The following is a 23,330-nucleotide window of genomic DNA, read 5'->3' as shown; positions in this document are numbered from 1 at the left end:
GGGGAGCTTTGGACAGTAGAAACACTTCTTTGGCTATAATGATGGTACCAAGCTTTAAGGTGGAGACTGCGATAAAATCGAAATAAATCCACTTTGGTATTGAATTCATTTGTGTGGTAAGTAGGGGAAAAAGAAAGTCCTTTTGACAACACACTGACACAATCAGGAGATAACGGTGTTTTGGATAGATTAATTACCGTTTCTTTCTGTTCCGGTCCCTGAGAATCCGCTGTGGTTGTTGGATTTGTCTTGATCCTTGTTCTCCTCCTGCCCCTCCTTGTTTTTTTCTTATAATGGATCTCCCTGGTGTTGGGCACTCGTCCAAAAAATCAAAAGAAGAAGCCCGAGAAGATGCATTAGAGAAAGAAGTAGATTCTTCATCACTGCTAGTGAGATTGAAGGATACAGATCTTTGTCTTTGTGTTCCACGATGGTTTTGTTGAGACCACCGGTAGACTTTTCCTTCTTTGTAGTCATTTTCGTCTCTTTTAAACTTTTTGATTTTCTGTTGTCTCACCCAATCTGTAAGTTTCTCAAGATCATCTTTTAGTTTGTTTTCAAAAGGTAACTTTTGCTGGTCATCACTAATACCAGTGATTTGTGACTTAATCTCACTAAGTTTTTCTTGAATTGCTTCTTTCTCTTTTTTGCTATGCTCAATGATCAACAGAATCAGGTCCAATGAGCATTTATTTAAGATAGCCTCCCACTTGGATTTAAACTCTAGATCTTCTAAGCCAAATGAAGGGAATTTCTTTATGCGTAGGCCTCTGGGAATACGGCCTTCACGCCAGTAATCAGACAAATTGACAATGATAATGAAGTAATTTGATATTTTTGGTAATAAAATAATAACCTTTATAATAACCTTTAACATTACATAATAATGACAATGCAATAATAATTCGTCCAAATAAAGTATCAAAACTAGTAAACACATTTATATAGCCTAAAAAAACAGAATTATGTACTATAACAAATGCCTACAGGGGGCGGTAAATTACCCACTTCAGTTACTTTAATTTTAAATGGATGCTTTTAGCCAAACAACGTTTAAATCCATTTAAATCTTTAATATTAGTCCAATTCTTTACAGTAGAAATGATACAGTCACTGTTATTATTGAGCAAGATTTAAAAAGCAAACGCAGTAAAAGACAGAATATAATGCATTTAATTTATGACGTATGCAGTCTACAAATGCAACCTCTGGATGCAGCATTTTGTTTAAGAAACGGCAAGCATTTGACCTCCCCGAGAAATCTCGTGACATAATTAATTTCGCGATACATATTTAATCGCACGAGATCTCGTCACACCCCTATATTTTATGTATTATACTTACTGTACACAACACATTATTTTTTCACTTAGACTTCGACTCGAATGCTTTCACAGTGAATCCTTACATGTAACGGTTCACATTTACCAAAAGCTGGCAGGTACACACACACGTACACACACATACGCACACACACGTACGCACGCGCACGCGCGCACACACACACACACACACACACATTACCTTTTTAACTGCAGCAAATGGGGAACGGGGTACAGAGAGTGAGGCAGAGCAGTGCCATTGAGTAGAGCGGTGCTGAGGAAGAGGGGAGGAGGAGAGGGACGGGAATGTTACGTTGTAGGTTCAGTAGACTTGTTATTCTCTGCTTTTCTACAATGATTAGCTGAAACTGCTTCACCACGCTGCTGAATCGTGTTGTCAGACAGGAGTACGGCACGTGCATATTTGCCACAGAACTCACATGTCCGTAGTTTAGAGGGGCAAGTCCTACCAGCGTACTATGTTGTCAAATTGCGCACTTGCTACGCAAACGCGTACATTGGCAGGTTTGTGTTACGTGGGGCGGTGTGCTGGCTACATGCGGAAATGAAAGCAGACAAACGCTCCAGCCCAATATTACACGTTAAAGGCAGGTCAAAACAGACATTCATGCATAACATTTTTAACCCGTTTGCGTTCATCCTACCAGGAGGGAAAATAATTTTCCAGGACAACGCAAGCGTTTCCAGGACATTTGACGTTTCCCCCCATTTTTTATGTGTTTTCCAGTACTGGAAAATTGGTCTTTCATTTTCCAGGTTTTCCAGGTTTTCCAGGACGCGTGGGAACCCTGTACAATACCTCCGAGTTGTCCTAGACGCGACTCGACGCGGCACTGCGCGACGCTGAGCTGTGTGGCCGGTGTGCAATCCCCTTCAGCCTGTTGTTGTTTTTTAAAAACATTCTGGTGCGGTTTCCCAGACAGGTTTAGAGTAATGCAGGACTAGACCTTAGTTATTATCTGTCTATTTCAATAGATTATGTCCCATTTAACACGGACATACACGGTCAACATGCAGCAATGCATATTTAACCTTTAGTTTTTATCAGTTCATTTTATATAAGAAACATTTAGTTACAAAAACATTTCTACTGTTTCAATTTAACATCTATTAAAAAAACAATTTATACACTTATTCTGCAGAGTTATTTTTAACCCAATGCTGGGTAAAGAACACATTTTGTGTTATAAATAAACCTATGCTGGGTTTATTTATGAGTTAAAACAACCCAGCACACTGTAGGTTTATTTATTAACACAACATGTGTTCGGTCCAATATTTACCCTAGTATTGGGTACAAAATAACCCGCAGAATTTGGAGAAAACAAAAGAAAGCAAAAATAAGAGCAAGTTTAAGAGATAATAAAGGGAGTAGTAAGAAACATATTGACATTTAATTTACAAATCTAATAAAATTATATGCAGCAAAAAGGATTGCAAAGTAAAACATTTACACTGATATTACACTGCTAACACACATCATAGATTGATCAATACAAAATGTAGAATAAGACATCCTATTGCATTGTTCAGTCAGCACTGTTAATACGATCAATAATTTATTGATAGTACAATGATTATAGTTTATTACATGTGTTTGAAATAAGGAAGAGTATGAAGGATGGGAAATAGATGATGAGCTGATGATGCCATTCTTAAAGTGAAATGGCTCAACTTACTAGTAAAGGAGAAGATGTGTCAAACCTGTGAACTTCAGTTCAGCCTCACTGATCTTTAATTTACAAGACGGAAATAATGAGACATATTCATCAAATAAAGGAAAGACCAATGCTAATGGAAAGATTTATTCCACTGAAAGCCCTTTGTGCTCTGAAAATAATGATACATTACATTAGGTGTGTGTGTTACATTTATCTCACTGTGTACATTTACATCAAAATTCCCCAAAGTTATTTAATGACATGTGTTGTTATAATAAAAGAACATACAGTTGTTTGCAGTCAAACACTTTAAACGTTGCTGGTAACACTTAATCTCTGAACCACATCCTTCCTCTTGAACACCTTTTGCACAATTTCACACTGAATGCATGCTACATATTACAAGTTATAATACAGGGTAAGACTGACATGAATCACATGATCAATGAGGCTCAGGGGGAAGCATCTGTTTTATTTGAAAGATAAACTTCCCACTCATGCTCAACAGTTTCTGTGTATAAGTCTGTATGACAAGGTAAACAGAGTTAATGAAGGATAAAAATAAAAAACAGAAGTAAAACTACACTAGAGTACACAGAAACCAGACTCCTGCTTTAGCCACACGCATGTGATCTCAAAGTAAAAAAACATATGACAACTTTGTCATCAGTTATTCATCTTCATGTTATTCTACATACGTATGACCCTCTTATCTTCCATAGAAAACTAAAGGAGATGTTAGGCAAGATGATAGTAGCTGAAAGCATCATTCCCTTATATAGCATCTTTCTTCTATACAGTGAATGACTGGTGTTTGTGCCCTGTTAGTCTGTATTCATATGGCACATTATAATAAACACAAATAAAATAAGCAGGGAATAATATGAGCTTTGAGTTTGTGAGCACCATTCACTTCCATAGTATTATGTTTTCCTACTACGGAAGTGAATGGGGATCTTACAAATCCTCTGCTCTCATGCAAAATCAAACTCCAACATAGTAATTTGTCATACTGGAAAACAGGACTGGGTGGTGCGGCCATATGAAACGAAAAAGTATTTTTGGCAGCAGGAACACTATATGGTTTCGGTGCAGACATGGATTAAAAAGTGCCTAAAGTGAAATATACCTCAGAATCTTCATTGTTGTGGACCTACTCTTATACCAGAGGTTCTGGATATCTTATTAAGATGCACTGCCTCATGGGGCTTTTATTTTGAAATCTTGTCATGTCTCACTTCACTTTGTACTTCCTGTCTGTTCTCCAATAAACCGGTTAATCTGTACATTCCCGGGCGAAGTATTGTTAGGCTGTCTGCATACTGAGCATTTATCCTGTTATTCTGTTCTGTGTCTTTCTGTTTTCGACCCGTGCCTGTAATATTGGATTCTGATTGTTTGCTGCCTGCCTCGACCCTTGCCTGGATATTTGACTACTGTTTTGGATTTGTTTGCCTGCCCTTCTGGGATTATTTAATAAAACCTCTTTGCACATGGTTTCTCTTCTCTTTCGCTTTGTGTAAGCAGCCCACGTTACATATATCAAATACCAACTGACAGAAAGATCAAAACCTGATTTGCTCTGCTAGAAATCTTATAATGGGTCGTGATTAAATCTTTCATCAAGACATTGGTTCAAAACAAGCATCAAAATCAACAAACAATACTACCACAGCCAACCCAGTTCCTTGACCTAACCTAACCTATGCACACTTTAAAAAATAAAAAGATGACTTAACTTTAATTTTCAAGGCTTGCTGCGCATGTTTTTTAAGTTTACTAAACTTTTGGGTGATATAGCTCAGTAAACTTAATTTACTGAATAATGTCAACTTAAACCAAAAAGTTGAACCGATTAGGCAATAAGCAAATTTATAAAAAAAGAGTTTACTCAAGTAGTGACTTAAAGGGCTAGTTCACCCCAAAATGATAATTTGGCATGTGTCGTTCTAAACCACCAAGTCCTCCGAAGCCCTTTTCACACAGAAATTCCGTAAAATACATGTTATATGCATCCTGGATTTTTCCGGAATAGTTAGATTTTTTTTCATTCACACTGCCAAGTTTACCCGGCATGTGACGGTCCCGGAAAGACACGTGACCTGTTGAAAGTCCTGCCCTCTTTTCTACGCAGCGTCTGAAGTTTGCATTTTATTTATTATTTCTCTCTCCAGAAAAAACTTGCGTGCATTTTTGTTTATGATAAAGGAGCGTGTGAATGCACAATTCTATGCTGGTGAATGATCTCAGCTTCTGAGTGGATATTTTGAAGAGCTCCCTGATTTCTGCTTTGATACAGTTTTCAGACATTTCTCATCGTGATTGTTTATATGCATTTAAAACCCGCATTTTGAGGAGCTGAACGATATATCTTGTTGGGATGACGCATGGGCATTTTTGTTTATTATAAGCTGAAATGAGCATGTGACGCGATATTCTTTTATGCTGCTGAATGATCTCCGTTTCAACGCAGTAAGTAACGAGCTAACTTACCTGATATCTGCTTCAGTCCAGTTTGCTGACATTTCTCGTAGCGAATGTTGTAAATCCCTCATTTTAAAGAGTTGAACCAACTTTCTTCTCCTTACTACGGCACGTGCGTCATTGTTTATGCGTCTCATATATAATTTCTTGATAACTGCTTCAATCTAGTTTGCAACATTTCTCGTGGTGAATGTTTATATGCATGTTATCTCTCATTGTAAGGAGCTGAACCATAACTTGTGTTGTGATGATGACTTTGACACGCCCATTACGGCATTCTAATTGCGGCTTCTTGTTCACACAGAGGGTTACCCGCATATCTTACTAGGTCCTCTTTCCGGCAACGATCCCAGAAGATTAACGGAACGAGTTTTTGTTCACACAGATGCTTGTCTGGCAATTTTACGGGTATTTTCTGGGACCAGAGGTCTGTGTGAATGGGGTTCGATTGTCTTCAGAACGCATTCTAAGATATTTTCGATGAAAACTGGAAGGCTTCTGTCTGTCCCATTGACTTCAGTTAGGTTTACAATTCTTTCCCCCAGAAAAGAATTAAAGATGTTGTAAAGATGTTGCCAAAAAGGTCCATGTTTCGTCAGTCTTTCAATACTAATAATTGTGGCCAACGTGTATTAGAAAAAAAAAACATTTTATTATGATATAATCCCCCCCCCCCACATTCAAATATTTTTCATCAATGAAACATTTGATTATATATATATATATATATATATATATATATATATATATATATATATATATATATATATATATATATATATATATATATATATATATATTAACGAGAAAGATTGCAGATTTATTTTCCCAGGTTTCTTTGCTCATATTTATCAAAGGGGCTAATAATTTTGTCTTTGACTGTATATAGACAAACTCAACATCTGCTTTTATTAAACAAAGCATGCAACAGTACTTTAAAATATATCAATCCACAGGTTAAACATCTGGCAATTTAGACACCACAGAATAAATGGAAAGAATGTTATCCGTGGGAACATCTTGTGAGGGCTTCCGTGTTTTCTTGTGAGGCTTTCGGTGTTGTCCCACTGTGCTGTATGTGGTCTGGGGTTTATTATTACCTCTTTGCACCGTTGGGCACATCTGTGAACATATAATACTTAGTCTGGGGAAAAATACTGTTCAGTATCACAGGAGAAAAATCACAAAAATAGCCTTTCAGGCACATTACTGACAAAAAACATTGACATTGTACCAAGGACATATATACGAGTACCGAGGTCAAGCGATCAACTTATATGAAAAATCTGATGAAAAAGTTAACATCATCTGCTGTAAATATCAGATGCGTGTACACTGGCTCTAAAACTGCTGCCAGAAGTAGCGATAATACGCCATCGTTGATTGTGAAATACCATTATTGCATCAAAAAATTATTATAAATTAAAGAATGTGAAGCGTGATTGGCTGTAGTGCCAGACTGCGTCATGCTCTAATGTTCCGGTTTATGTTTGAATGAGATCTGACTGTGCGTTGCATTCACGGATCTCTTCATATAAAGTGATCGTATGGCTTCAGTTCGCAACGTGACATGTTTTTAATACTTTAATACTCTTGTTCCTTTGTGGTCAATTTATGCAATAAATACCTGTGACTGAACTTTTACCTGCGTGGTGTGTTTATATGGTTGAAAACTGGTTGGGTTTAGGCTAAGGGTGGGGATTAGATGCTACGAAATATCTTCAAAACCAAAAATGTATATGAAACTATTTCAACATTTACAAATGCAGAAAATTAAATACGTGTAATCTGACAACATTAAAACGTAACCACAGGTTATAAAAGCAACAGGCCCCTGGAGGGGATTTTATTCCTCACATGTACCTTGACATAGTAAAAAGGTGGCTGCACAAACTATGAGGTCATTATTTTTGGAGGACAGTTTCCACAAAACCCAAATTAGGGAAATATGTCCATGTAACTAACTGAAAATGTAATGTCTGAAACTGAATCATCTTCTCTCAGTTCAGTCGTTGCTGTTATTCTTACCATTTCTGGAAGTTCATATACATGACATTCTTTCTTGCCACTTTGCATTTGTCGACTCTGAAAATTTGAAGACAAACTGTTCTTGAAGTTATGCACTTATTTAACAATAACAAGTTGATAAATATATTTTGAAAGAGATGAGACATTTAAACTTAAAATAAAACTTTAAAATAGTAATGCTTAAAAATACAGAAGTAGCTTAGAGTACAGCAAACTTTGCTTACATTTGAATTTATTTACAGACTTATTGTTTTAATTCTTTATATGTGTATAGCTTATGTATGAATGCACTATTTGAAAATTACCCAATGGTGGGTTGTTACAACCCATAGTTGGGTAACAACAAGGGGGGAAGACGTTATTTACTTCATCACATTTACTTGAGTTAGATTTTGGAAATTGTGTATTCTTTAGAGTACATTTAAAAGTGAGTATTTTTACTCTTACTCAAGTATATTTTTAATGAAGAATATGTAGTTTAGTTCGTTACACCCTGCGGCGTTTCTTTGCAAATTTCGTCATGAATTAAAATATAGTAGTTCATTCCAAAATAGCCGTCTCGTGCTTCTGGGGCATCCGACTCAAATGTTTTGACTTGATTCGCAAATTTTCATATTGCTAAGCAACCACCGAGTCAGCTGTCTTGTCAATCAAATATTGACGCGTGAACGCTCTTTTGCTGTTAACTGTCATATTAGCAGAAACTTTAAAAAGAGGACGCTTGCTCTGACCTTGTTTGAGGATGAGAGGTGCACAAACACGAAGGAGAGAGTGAGCGAGTGGAGTCCGGTTCTTCAAAGCAACTGTAAACTTCCCTCACCACAACGTAAGGCCCGCCTCTCCCCTGATTCGATTGGACAATGGAAGACGCAAATGACGTCAGGCGCTTCTCCGCTCTCAGCGCTCCTTCAAAAACGCGTGCGCGGCAGGCGGCAAAAAACCGCAAGGCGCTCGGCGCGCATAAACAGCGCGCAAACGCGCCCTGCCCATAGAATATCATTCAAAAAAGGCGCCTGCAACTGCCATAAACGCTTTTGGTGTGACTGCAGCCTTACACTTGTAAATGTGTAAGGGCACGTGGTTGGCTTATGCAATGGTCTAGTGTAGGGTATAGGCAGGTATATGGAGAATATACACTTTTTTATTAGATGGCACGACGCCAGACACCACTACACCAATTTGCATATGTATATGTGGGGGGGGGCTATCATTAAAGGGTCCAGATGCCTTTGGGGGTAAGAATGTGTTTTTTGGTGATTTTAAATAAAATAACATTTAGACTACCAGAAAATGCTTAAGTGTGACTTCACATTTGATTGTAATTCTTAACTTCCATCAAGACTAAGCTAACTTTCTGGACGACAGAAATGGATCAGTCAATTTATTAGGAGTTAGGGTGAAGGATGGAGAGATGTCTGTAGCTGTTTATGTTGCCATGAATAATGTTTGAAATTAATGATGAGGCCTCTCCCTATAACCTTATAAGGGCACAACCCATACATCCTAAAAGTTATCCAGTCTGTAAAAACATCTTAAGTCATTATTTTTTTGTGATTTATGTTTTCTACATAAAATCATCCTACATAATGTAAAAAAAAAAAACATTCTGTCAAAATAATCTTAATATCTTAAATATTGACTGAGTAATGTCACGTGAAAGATTGAATCTCAGAATTAGATTATCTGACGTTAGCAGTAATAGCCAGTCATAGCCAAGCAGTTGGCAGGGTAAGCCAAAACCCTGGGGAGAAAAAAGACTAGCAAATCAGTAACTAGGCAGAAGGTTAGCACCAAGTAGGGCAGACAGGCAGAAGAAAGCTGACTTGCAGGGTGGTAATTCACAGACTAAACTAGACCAGGGCTGAAACGTGCTCAAGAATAACAAGACCACCTGACACATGAGAGTCATGACCGTTAGCACAATGAGAGAAAATAGTTATGGACCAGAGCTGATATAAGGCAGATAAAAAAGAATTAAAAAAATAAGGTGCTAATCGCCACATGAAGGAACAAAAACAAAATAAATGAGAGAGATACCTTTATGTTAGATTTGGGCATTGATCTGCACTTTAAAGTTTTGCTGAAAGGTGAGATTATCTGGGTACTTTAATTATTTATTATAACACGAGCTATATGTGACCTTGCATTCTGTTCAGAGGTTGGTCATTGTGGTCTTTGTTAAGATGCCAGTAATGTTTTTGTACATTATGTATTTTTTGTACATTTATGTTTCTAAAACAACTTAAATGTCCTATTGTAACTAAGTCCTAGTCCTAAATTAATATAAACCCTGTCCGGGAAACAGCCCCTTAAAATTTACCTCAACTTCTGCATAAATTGTATTGTCAAGTTGTTTCAGACCTAAAAAACATAAAACAAAAAGCATAGTATAAAATACTACAATTTACATTAATTACAGGCATAATAATGTATAGGCAAGGCAAAGCTTGAGTAAATACTAATTATTAATTTTAGGACCATCATACATCAAGAGATTTTGATACAACTTGAGCTGTATGTTTGGTCATGGGGTCTAATCAGATAAATGTGGGAAAGGTACATCACAGTCACAATGTCACCAACGAACAGCAGGAAGTGTTTCACAAACAACAGACTTTTGCGCCATACAGTACATTGTGTCGGAGATGTAGCAATGGCGCTGTAGTTGAGTCTGTTGTATTTCGGTTTTAAGCTAATCTTTAAATAACAGTTTTTTTTAATGTTTGAATTGATTGACACTTTTTAGTTTTTATGTGCAAGTTCACCCTGTGTAGCATGCGGGACATACCTTTATTTTTGTTGCGAAAAAATAAGTAAACAAGCCCAAAGATCAGTAATGCACCCAAAATGCAGGGGTATACAAACCAAGGTATTTTAAAAGAACCTGTTTGTTGTTTGTGGTTTTCTGCAGAATGAAAAATGCAAAATGAAAGTGAAAATGTGTCCTGTCATATTACGTTTAAGAGTACTAAACCATTTGTTAATCAGATAAAAAGTTATTAAATTTGTTAAAAAATTGACATTTGCATGGTTGAAATTGTGTTAAAGATTATATATTTACTATAGTATTGGGGACAGAGTTGTTTAACCTCCTGTGTTTCAATCTTCCAGCTAACAGGGTTGCTGTGGTTACAGATGATTGAATCCTCTGTACAATTTAGGATGAGAGTGAAGATTTCAAGTGAATCTACCCCCACAGAACAGCTGTTGTTATCATAAGTGGAGTGAAGTGTGAGGTTATGAGCTCTACATGTGAAGTTTACAGTACAGGAGTCACTGCTGGACCAGTTAGAGATGACAGTCAGATCAGGAGCATCCACACCATCTGAAACATATCCACACACACAAACACACAAAACAAATCCAGGCAAATAAGTTTGTAATGCCTGGTTTATTTGCATAATTTTCTTCTGCTAAATAGTGAACTGAATGCATACACTGAAAAAATTATTAGTTCAATTTACTCAATTTTTTAGGGTAAGTGGTTGCAAACAATGTATTTAAGCTACATTTAAACAAAAGTTTTAATTTATTTTATTTTACTATTTTTTTGTCTAAATGTAGCTTAAGTAAAATGATTGCAACCAAATTGAATTAATCTTTTTCTTTCAGTGTAATTATTTTCTGTATAAATTTCAAGATCACAATGTATAATAGAGGGCCATATTAACAGGTATGGGTTCCATTTGTAATATAATAAATACAACCATCAGTATTGAATCATGCAGTGAAACATTTTCAACCTATCCTCCAATCCAAATACGACCCAATTTTGATGAATGAGGCAACCGCCTCGTCCCCTGATCACCACCAGAGGGAGCCATCCCCCGAGTTTTAATGCTCATTTCGGACTTCATTTCCCATGATTCCACATACCGGGACTGATTACACTCCACGTGTATCCTATCATGAACTCTTTAAATACTCCACTTCTTTCAGTGCGAAGTCTTGATTTGTCACGGCTGTCTTTACTGAGCGGTTCCCTGTCTGTTTATATTCTGGTTTGTGACTTTGATCTGTTTATCCATTATTACGATTATTTCCTGCCTGTTATACGACTATGAGTTTGCCTGTCCCTTGAATTGTGTTGTTGGTGTATAACTTGTTCTGTTTTACATTGAGAGACAATAAAGACTGCAAATGGATCCTCAGCCTCATGGTACATCATTACTCCAGTGGTGTGTTACTGCCTATACTGGCAGCAGGTGAATCTTAACATATTTGGATATGAAAATTTATATTGGTGTACAATTTTGCGATGATAACATGTATTGGGATATGATTTTCAATTTAAACAGCCAGGATTATTTTAGTTTTATACATTAATGAAATAAAATTAATAAGGTCACACGATCGATTTATATGTGGACAAGTATCAAAAGCGATCACCATCTGCTGTAAATCTCAGATCTGGTGTGTGCACTCATTCTGCCGCCTCAAAGAAGCAATGATACGTAATTTTTGATTGTGAAATAGCATTGGCTCTCATGTGTCCTGTGATGGATAGCATCTTTACGTCAGCTTGGAATGTGAACCACTATTGGCAGTCGTGATGCTCTTATGTTACATTTTATATTTGAAGGAGACAGAGTCCTTCATATAAAGGCTTGTTCGACTTTATGAAGCGCCACAAAAACCGACAGGCGGATGACATCAAAGTACCATTAGGGCAGGGGTGGGTATTTCTGGCCCTGGAGGGCAACTGTCCTGCAAAGTTCCAAACCTGATCTAACACACCTGAATGCCATTTCCAAGTAATCCTGCCTTTAATTAGATTTTCAGATGTGTTTGATTTGGGTTAGAGCAAAACTTTGCAGGACTGTGGCCCTCCAGGAGCAGGAATTCCCACCCTGCCATAAAGGTATGAAGGTAAAATATTTCTTGCTTTACTTTGACAACATCTTCCTGTAAGTTTTTCGGGCGCTGCATGAAGTAGAACAAGCCTAAGGTGATATTATTCAGTTGGCAAGATTTGCAATGCAAGTTGTTTGTAATACTTTTATACTGTTTTTTGGTCAATTTATGCAATAAATACATGTGACTGTACTTTTATTTCCATATTGTGCTGTATATGGTTGAGAAATGGTTGTGTTCAGGGTAGGGCTGGGGTAGATGCCAAAATATCTTTAAAACCATGGATGTTTATAAAACAATTTCCACATTACATAAATGAAGAAAATTAAATCAGTCTAATCTGACGCATAAGGCAGAGTACCTTGAAATGAATCCACAGGTTATATTAAGCTGATGGGTGCACTCAACACAAAACTACACCATGATAAGCTCTTTGCACAAACTAAATGAGGTCTATGTTTTTGGAAGACAGTCTCAACATTTGATAGCTCAAGCAAATAGATCAGACTTACCCATAACAGAAATGTTGTAAGTACAAACGGCTATATCTTCTGTCCCACTTGCTATCAATGTGTAGACTCCACTGTCTGTCTTCTGCATGTTCATCAATGTAAGAGAGTATGTTTCAGTATCGAACTGAACTCTGTTCTTGTAAGAATTGTGAACTGTGCACTTGATTTCCCCGTCTTTATATGTCACTATATTTTTTGTTTCACCAAATTTCCAGATTAATTCATAATAGTCTGGTATTTCTTGTGTCCGTGTCTCCAGTTGAATAGAACCTCCCGTCTTTACAAACACAGAGTTTTCAATACTGAACACTGAAAAGATACACAAAAATGTTGAAGAGTTATATCCCAAATACACACCAATACACATAAATACACAGGTAAAGGTTTACATGTCACTGGTTTACCTAAAGCACCCTACAAGAACTTTATTTTTCTAAAAACTAATTTTTTTCCAAAATTAAATGATTTACGAGTTCACATTAACATGTAATGAAACATGAAATAAAGCATATTCAGCATGCTGTCTGAGGGGAGGGCTGCGAGCTCAGAATGTTAGCACGAACTCAGAGTGCTCCCCCCTGAGGTGATGGGGTAGAGGAGGGATGCTGCAAAAAAAAATTGTCATGGGAATTTAGTGAAGGACAGCCATATGTAGAGACCTGATTGGTTGGGTAACAGAACATGGTCCTGCTGAACTTTGTTAAATAAACTTCATTAAATGGTGTATATATATATATATATATATATATATATATATATATATATATATATATATATATATATATATATATATATATATATATATATATATATGCTAATTTGTATGAAGATGAGAATATTTGATTCTCAAACTGCATGATCCACAGTAGCAAATGCTTTACCCAGTCACAATAATAGTAACACATAACTATACTGCCCTCCAAAGGCTAAGTGCAGTAACTACGCAAACACTGAAACTGAGAAAAATGCCCTTAAAGTTTTTACACCAGCCAGTCAAACATGTTACTGCATGCAATTTTGGCACACACGTTTCTCTGAAATGGGACAAAATTGAACCAGGAGACTTTGTCACAAGACACAACAGATCTCACAAAGCCCATTTCAACCCTTAACTCAATTTTGACCAAATGTGTATTTACTGTGTTTTGGCTTTGTAGGGCAGTGTGGTGACCATAACCCAAATAGAAAAGACAAATGAAAATAAATTTCACACCTGTCTTTCCTTTGATTGTTAAAGCAAATCTTAATGCAAAATTAATGTTTGGTATTCCCTCTTATGTACCTTGATAGATTTTTTGAGTCCAACAATTGCTTAAATAAGTCTACCTTAAAACAAATAAGTTGTGAAACATTAATATAAAATTAGTACTACACTCAAAATTAGAAGTACAGTAACTATTTAAAATAGATGTCAAAGAATTTGGTGCTAAATATCACTAAAATAGCACTAAAAGTTTGTTATCATATAGGGGAACCATTTTTAGTGCTATATAGCACCTATGATTATGAAGAACCATACAGGGTTGATATAGCATCACTATATTACCACATATGGTTCTACATAGCACAATATAGTTCCCCTATGATTACGAGCCAGTAAATCACGTTTAGTGCTATTTGGCACCGTTTCTTTTTAGAGTAAGCTGTGGCCAACATAAACAAAGGCTCGGGACAGTTGAGAAATATACTGTAGGCTTATCGTATCATGTGTTTTTGAGGTTTGCCGATTTAAATATTCAAGTGCAGGAAGACACTCGATAAAGTGGCACTTTTGTATCTTGTTTATTTTGTAAACTTTAAATTTAGGCAAACTAATGATTGTCTGTATTACATTCAGGGTGCGAAATTTACTTTTTCACTCAACAGCTAAATTGGCTGATACATTTTTAAGATAACAGCAATTCTAATCTTCTACTAGTCAAAAAAAGAAAGAAAGAAAATAACCAGATTAAATATGTTGGATCTTTATATATAAACATTTATGGTAACACTGGTTCATAAGTTAACATTAGTTAACTACAATTGTGAACTACACTTATAAAACATTTATTAATCTTTGTTAATGTTAATTTCAACAATTACTAATACTTTATTAAAATCTTGATAACATTAGTTAATGCACTAACATGAACAAACAATTAAAAACTTTATTTATATTAACTCATATTAACAAAGATTAATAAATACTGTAACAAATGTATTGCTCATGGTTTGTTCATGTTAGTTAATACAATAACTAATGTTAACTAATGAACCTTATTGTAAAGTGTTAATATTTTTGTCCTTTTTACCAAAACTTTCTTTTAGGGAAGTAAATCAACACAGTACAATGAACATCAAATAAAGCCTTGAATAAATTCCATTACTTATATATTTATATACTAAATAGATTTTCTATTTAATCTTAATGCTGTATTAGCAACTGTCTTTTTTACTTTGTTTTTGTCTGTATGAAGCAGAATAAAAATGTTTTTCATACTGTTGTTTCAGCTTGTAGCCTATAAATATCTGTTGTGACGCAGTGGTGATTTGATTTTGCGCTAAAACTGTGCAGATTTGGCTTACATGAGCTTTACAAGGAAATTAACGATTGAACATAACTTATATAAAGTAACCTGCCAAATAGATTTGACGTTACCTGCAAAAATGATTTTTACCCACATTTGGAAGGTTGGCTGTTGTTAAATGTAAACCCTGATTATATTTATTCAGTACATTAAAAACTATGTAGGGTTAATTTATATTTGATTACTTTAATCACAGTTTGTACCTGAAAACTAGGGTGAAGATCAGCTAAAGTAGGCCACTCTCGAGTTAATCATCTAAAACTTCATCAATCTAAGAGAGTGCAACAACAAACATTGGGTTTCATTCACTAATCATGTGTACGCACAAATTTGTTCATAAAATGTGAATATGGATGTTTTAACTTACAAATCATGATTCAACTAAAACTTTCATACTGAAATTTATTTCAAATGTATGCAAAAATGTAAGAACAACTTAGACCACACGTACGCAATAATAATGAACAAGGAAAAAAATACATAAAATATATAACAAAGATATATATTATAGGGAATGTGGAGGTGTCGTCATGCCTTGTTGCATTATGGCAGGGGTGTCCACTCCTGCTCCTGGAGGGCCGGTGTCTCTGCAGAGTTTTATTCCAACCCTAATCAAACACACCTGATCCAGCTAATCAAGGTCTTACTAGGCAGACTAGATACTTTGAGGCAGGTGTGTTGAGGGAAGTTTTAGCTAAACTCTGCAGGACACCCCTGCATTATGGGTACTCCACCATATTTGCAGGATCGCGTCCTATTCCGTATTTGAGTTTGTGTGTGTTGGAGGTTGTGTTTGGATTGCCATAGCAGGTCACACGATCGTTTAGGGAGGAAACTGAACAACGGAATACGTTTTTTCAGCTTTCATACTTGGAAAAAACAACAAGGGAAGCCGATGGAAGAGCTAATGAAAAGACACCGGATCGCGTGGTTTGCCTGCCGCAATCAGGTTGTTTATTTGTCTAAATAAAGTTTTTTGGAAGTAGCATTTAGTTTCTCCCGATAGTGTCCCTTCTCTTTTTTTCTAAAATTCTCTATCAGTGATATTTACTCTTCAGTTATGTATGTAAGGGTATGTTGTGGACAATTTATGCTAACAGCTGTTTATAAATCTTTTACAGGTCTGCATCTCTCTCATCAGTACAAAACTATGAAGTGGAAAACACTTTTTGGACATAAAGTTATATGGTAACATGAGCCACATGAAGTTTACAGCTCTGTTGTGTATCAATTATCTTAGTTTATACAAGTTAAGTTTTTGAATAGCATTTGAAGAGTTTCGTTGCAAAATGAGATAACCACCGTTTTGTTAATTGTTCAGAAATCTCGTTTTTTGGTTCTGCATTCCAATTAATTTCAATGCAACTGCAGTTGGTTTGTTTTGATTTAGGTTCTGCATTCCAATTAATTTCAATGCAACTGCAGTTGGTTTGTTTTGATTTAAACCTTCATAACTTAAAAAATACAGCTAAGTACCACCATAAAACCAAATAATAACATGATAACATAATAATAAACATGTTCTGACAAAAATGTTAAAAAATTGATTTATCTCGTTTTGCAACGAAACTCTTCATTTGTTTCCAAATAAACTGAAAATGTCCCACTGACCTTCATTTCTATTTTGATAATATTGTTAACTTCTTAATAAACCTCAAACAAACATGTATACATTTATTTGTCCTCCTCACATTCTTTACTGTAATTTCCTCTCACATTCCTGCCTAAAGGCTCATTATGCAGCTCTTTATGCAAGTCTTTTGTTTCCTCAGCTGTCAATCAATCCTTCTCGCATACGGCCCCTCTAAACAAAAAGTGTCTTACAATTTCTAAATCAATATATTGTTTTATGTGAATGAGTAGGCAGAATGATTTTCACATCATTTTAAAGAAAAAACTCTAGACTACTAGCTTTTTTAAAAACCACGCATAAACATTTTTCTCTCAAAAATACAAACATGTACATACATGTAGCTCATATAATATTTTAGCCCAGTTTGCTAAATGAGACACTTGCCATTAATATGTTTTAAAGCAACTGAAAAAAGACCAAATGTAAGAGCATGTCACAACCTCTGCCAGTGTCCCAAAATGGTCAGACCCCAGAGGGTTAATATAGATTTTAGTCTCTCGTTAAAGTCCAGTTACAGCCATTAGCAGACATCAAATACTGCTGTGGTAAGGGGTTGCAACCATTTTCATTTGTTTTTACAAGGTAAATATGAGATAATAAATTAACTTGCACTTAACACTTAAAAATGGCTGAACCATAAAGGGGGGCTTTTGTTTATAATAACAATTATTTGTGCTTTTTGTTTAGGCAAATATAAACCCCAGCATACAAAACAACAGTAACACTTTACAAAGGTTGTATTAGTAAACATTAATAAATGCATTAACTAACATGAACAATAAAGTTTTCAGCATGTTTTAAGTATTGTTAATGTAAATGAATGTCAATACAGTTATTCATGTTAGTTCATGGTGCATTCATTAATAGTTACCATTACAACTGTACAATAGAAAATTTAATAAGCAATAAAATACAAAACATTTACTGCATATACAGTACTATAGTACCTTTGTTGGTGACCAAAAGAGCAGTGAAGATTATGACTGCTAAAGCCATTGCCGGTCATTGACATGAATAGTCTTTGTGTCGTCCACCAGTGGCTTGATTTAAGAGGAAGCTGTGCAGCTAAAACCACATTCACCCCCTCCCACCAAGTACATCATAGATCTGTTGATGTAGTATACGTTTAATAATATATTTTTAAAATGAAGTAATAACCCTTAATGCATGAATGTTTCAATAAAAACATTATTATATATTTGGGTCTTTAACGACTCAGATTGTTAATTTAGAATTGATCTTTAAACTTTCTCAGTAGTTATATGTAAGTAAAAAGAGGTCAAAAATATGCAATGTTAAACTTATGCAGTACCAACATTCTGAGATATGCATTGAAGGTTATATTTATTATTTATGCATTCTTAATTCCATCTATGGCTATTCATAGTGAGAACGGGTTGATCTACACATTGTTGTGATATGTAATACGTGTACGTAATCAGGAAGTGATGTTATGTAAGTGTTCTTTGATTAGATGTTCCTAATTTATCCGCTCTAACCTGCTGTGAGCCACTGTGACGCCCTGCGTTAAAGGTTAAATAAGCTAATTGACAGACATTTGCTAAAAAAGACGAAATTAACTATCTTAAGCCCTATTTGGATGGGATTAGTTTTACAGGGGGACCTCTGAGAAAATTGTGCTTCTCAGAGGTCCTCTGTGTTTTTAATCCCGTCCGAATCTGCCATGTCTGTGTTTTTCTCTAATGACCCCCGTGAAAATTCCAGAGCAATTTACCTACTGTTTTTCGCCGAACTCAAGAGGTCCTCTGAGAAATTTAATCCCGTCTGGATGCAAATGTCTGTGTTTAGCACTATTCGGACGGGATTAGTTTGTTTGAGTTTCAACGTGTCCCCTACGACGTCTGTGATTTTATGTACCGATTCGGACGGCAATTCCAGAGATGGGAGTGTCTGTTTCATGCGTTTGGACGTTGCAGAAGAGCACGTGCTCTGGATAAGCGTGTTTGTAATGTTTAATATTTTGCTTTAAATGTAAAATTATTACAGAACATGTAATTTATTGATTTAATTTTAACAAATCAAAATGAAATTCACAAATCCTACTAAAGAAACATTAGTTTACATGTTTTATATAACTGTCTGCTTATAATAAACACAAAGAAATAATGATAAATAACAATGTAATATCTTTATTAATTAACCAACATGATCTCACAAAGTTCCGTGGGATAGTCACGGAATTTTGTGCTCATTTTTCCGTGACATTCTCACGGATCTCCGCATATTTCCGTGGCCCTGCCACGGACTTTCTTTTACGTGGCATTCTCACGGATTGGTTACTCAACTGCTTTTTCCTATTTTCAAACCATTTTCGCTTCGGTTTAGGGTTAGATTTGGTGCTTGCGTTACTTTTTCACTGTAAGTATTGGTTTATACAATTTTTTCTGATGTATTCTTTTATATTTTCTAAACTTTAATCAATTGTCACCTGGCATTGGGGTTAGAGTTGGGTTTGGGTAGGGATGTCATTTTATGTAAATCTAACCCTAAACCGAAGCGACAATGGTAAGAAAATAGGACAAAACAGTTGAGTAACCAATCCGTGAGAATGCCACGGAAAAATGAGCACAAAATTCCGTGACTATGCCACGGAAATTTGTGAGATCAGGTTGTAATTAACATTACCATTTCGGAATTGAACAACTTTGAACGGAGTTTCTTACCTCATAACGTTACTGATATTATAGTGGCCAGTCTTAACAGTGTTTGATTCTCCTCTTGATTTAATTATTTTATATCGCCGAATGGGAAAAAACATCCATATCTGAATGAATGGGACTCTGGAAATACAATATACGTGCGTAAGTAAGACCTTACGGCAGATCACGTTGGCCAAAACAAGAACCGCGTTTTCAAAAGATATTGCGGGCAACCACAGACGGGACGGGATTACATTTCTCAGAGGACCTCTGAGTTTGGCGAAAAACAGTAGGTAAATTGCTTTGGAATTTTTACGGAGGTCGTCAGAGAAAAACACAGACATGGCCAATTCGGACGGGATTAAAAACACAGAGGACCTCTGAGAAGTCCCCCCTGTACAACTAATCCCGTCCGAATAGGGCTTTTGCCTGCAATATCTTCTGAAAACGCGGATCTTGTCGTGTTTTGGCCAACGTGATCTGCCGTAAGGTTTGATGGCCGTATATTGTACTTCCTGAGTCCCTTTCATTCAGATATGGATGCTTTTTTCCATTCAGCGAAATAAAATAATTAAATCAAGTCGAGCTGAATATCATACACTGTTAAGACTGGCCACTGTAACATCACTAACTTATAAGGTAAACTCAACCTTATTTTGTTCAACTCCGGAATAGTAATGGTAATTAATAAAGATAATAAATTGTTATTACTCATTATTTCTTTGGGTTTATTATAAGCAGCCAGTTATATTAAACACACAGGATTTGTATAAGTTATTTTGATTTGTTTATAATTTTCATGTTCTGTAATAATTTTACATTTAAAGCAAAATAACATTACACACACGCGTATCCAGACCAAGTGATATTCTGCAATGCCCAAACGCATGAAACAGACACTCCCATCTCTGGAATAGCCTGAGGATTTTAATCCCGTCCGAATCTGTATATAAAATCAGAGACGTCGTGGGGGACACGTTGAAACTCAAACGTTGTTTAGAAAACTAATGTCTTTTATTTTATCTGGTCCATGTGAGTAGTCACATGACAGGAAATGGAAGCAGCAAGTAGATATCCCAACCTGCAAAATGTCATTTCAGGGAGGTATCCTAAAGCGCAATATGAAATTTCAAGATATAAAAGCATAATATTACATTCTATATTATATGGTAACACTTTACAGTAATGCCTCATTTGTTAACATTAGTTAATGTATTAACTAACATGAACTAACCATGAGCAGTATATTTGTTACCGTATTTGTTAATCTTGGTTAACGTTAGATAAAAAATGCATTGTTAGTTCATGTTAACTAATGAAGTAAAATTAATGAACCTTATTGTAAAGTCTTACACAATTATTTGTTAATTATATTAAAATATGTAGATCACTTTTACCATTTATATGAGCTGCTTATATTATTTATGTAAACTTTTTTATTTATATACCATTGCAACTTTAAACAGGTCTAAGGAGTTGTTGTTCTTGCTGACTCGCTCAAGATTCCTGGAGGTTGTAACTAATTTGCGGGCATCAGGGAGTCGCTATCAATATCCGGGAGACTTGGGATGTCTGAGCAAGAATACAGTAAAAGGAAGCAACAGAAGCACTTTATCAGTGTTGCCAGCTTGTTGAGTTTGTTGCTACATTTAGCAACTTTTCAGACCCCTTCGGTGACTTTTGTACGAGAAAATGGCAAACGACAAATCTAGGGACTTTTTGGATGAGCTGTAGACAAATCTATTGACATTTTGCCCTGCGAGTGTGAAGTCTTGCTTTGTCTTTCTGCATCTGCTCTTTGTACAGTGAGTTTAGCAGTCATACATTCAGATGACACTGTTTGTTGTTGCATTTATTCTGTTTTAGTATCCACATGTTAGTGAGAAAAAAACAATTAAACAGACATGTGATGGACATCAGTTATAGTCATGCTTATCTTTCGTAGCTTCTTTGATAGCATCTTGAGTTAAACATCCATTTTTAATAAAGCACATGTGAAAGTCTTGAAACGGAAGTGGTGTTTTGCAGAATACAGAGGTTTGTTGCACAAAACTCCTACTGAAGTGTTAATCTAATCAGAATGCAAATACCAAATGATGTCGCTGATATGCTTATTTTGTGATGACACATTCTAGCAACATTTAACTACTTTTCAGTTGCTTTAGTTACTTTCCATTCAAAATAGTTGGCAAGACTGCACATTGTTAGGTTAGCTTAGTTCTGTTTTTGTGGATTTACCTTCCCAGACACATAACAAGGACTTTGGACAAAACACTTCTTATATATATACACTGGTGGACACTTTTTACGTGAGTCTAACGACTTTTAATATGCTAGGATTTTTAACATTTAACCTTGTTTTAGTGTATGGTATTAATTAGGGATGCACTATATATCGGCCGACATATCGTTATCGGTCGATAACTGCTTATTTTAATATTATCGGTTATCGGTCTGATAGCAAAATTAGGGGGATAAATGAAAGCCGATAAATTATGGATTATTTTGGTTTGTTGAACCACTTCACTTGCTCATTGCTGGCCATGTGGAGTTTTGATTGGTGCTTTCTGTGACATAGCACAAAGATGACACGTGTTGCGGGCTTAAGAAGAGTATGCTAGTCTAGCGGAAAGACAAGATGTCCGCGGTCTGCAAATTTTTCATTGTGAAAATAATATGAATAATTATCGGCCTATAAATATCGGTTATCGGCCCCCAAATTTAAAGAGTTATCGGTTATCGGTATCGGCCAAAATTTCCATATCGGTGCATCCCTAGTATTAATGTAATGTAATGCTTTTAACAGTCTAATTTTTAGTATGTTGTTAAAATAAAGTTGACCGTTACATCCTTTCTTGAGTTGTGTACTTCTCACTTCAGTCCGGATATGACTCAGACTGTGAGCTGCAGGTGAAATCACAGTTTAAAAAAAGCATGAAATCTTCTCACTTCAACTCTGCAGCACTACAGAAACCAAACATCACTTCCTGGCTGAACTTGCAGGCAAAAAGTCAACAACTTTCTTAATGCTAGTTTAACATTCTTGTCGAGAGCTCCAAAACAGAAAGCATACTGATTAGAAGAATATGAACTTCAACGTTTAAGATTAGATTGATTTTATTTATATAGCACTTGTTACAATGTTACATTTCAATTCAGCTTTACACGGAAATAAATCATAGAAATAGGAGAACTGTCCCAGTCCTATCTTTGAGTCTCTTATTTTGAAGATTTGTATTGTCATTCATGTTTGTAGTGCTTGTAGTTTCATTTCATGATATATTCACGTAATTTTTGGATTCTTTTTTCGTAATATTATCACGAATTTTCCTCAACTGCTTTTTCCTATTTTTAAACCAATGTCGCTTCGGTTTAGGGTGCTTGCATTAGAATATCACTTTATATATTGGTTTATACTGTTTTATACTATTATATACTTTCTTTCGACTATGAGACGTTTAGTCAATTAATATGATAAACGGAAGACTTGATATTACAGTTTTTTACGATTGCTATGACTTACTTTTTACAATACTTTTAACAAGTTTCCAAAACTCTTAACATAGTTAGCATTACATCTGCCTGTGT

The 23,330-nt window shown here is 35.6% G+C and overlaps 1 protein-coding gene across 1 annotated transcript; it reads right to left on the bottom strand.

Moving 5' to 3' along the window:
* Nucleotides 1-6,288: 6,288 nt before the first annotated feature.
* LOC129441620 (SLAM family member 7) lies at nucleotides 6,289-18,116 on the bottom strand. The gene is made up of 7 exons (XM_073872293.1): nucleotides 18,030-18,116; nucleotides 12,883-13,191; nucleotides 10,578-10,841; nucleotides 10,305-10,421; nucleotides 9,837-9,877; nucleotides 7,517-7,573; nucleotides 6,289-6,610 (listed from the first exon to the last, which is right to left on the bottom strand). The coding sequence occupies exons 1-7, from the start codon at nucleotides 18,076-18,078 to the stop codon at nucleotides 6,446-6,448; spliced, it is 1,002 nt and encodes a 333-aa protein (XP_073728394.1). The 5' UTR covers nucleotides 18,079-18,116; the 3' UTR covers nucleotides 6,289-6,445.
* Between the last annotated feature and the right edge of the window lie 5,214 nt (nucleotides 18,117-23,330).

This window comes from Misgurnus anguillicaudatus, chromosome 2 (assembly GCF_027580225.2).
Source record: "Misgurnus anguillicaudatus chromosome 2, ASM2758022v2, whole genome shotgun sequence".
In the NCBI taxonomy this organism is placed as follows: domain Eukaryota; kingdom Metazoa; phylum Chordata; class Actinopteri; order Cypriniformes; family Cobitidae; genus Misgurnus; species Misgurnus anguillicaudatus.
Note: the sequence above shows the minus strand (reverse complement) of the source record. Positions and strands in the feature narration are given on the sequence as shown.

What these genes read in the sequence shown, in the direction of transcription:
- LOC129441620 (XM_073872293.1), bottom strand. Translation starts at nt 18,078, where the DNA reads ATGGCTTTAGCAGTCATAATCTTCACTGCTCTTTTGGTCACCAACAAA. An exon ending in TTACAACATTTCTGTTATGG is followed by an intron (nt 10,842 to 12,882) that starts GTAAGTCTGATC and finishes GATATGTTTCAG; the next exon opens with ATGGTGTGGATGCTCCTGAT. An exon ending in TATATGAACTTCCAGAAATG is followed by an intron (nt 6,611 to 7,516) that starts GTAAGAATAACA and finishes ATATGTTCACAG; the next exon opens with ATGTGCCCAACGGTGCAAAG.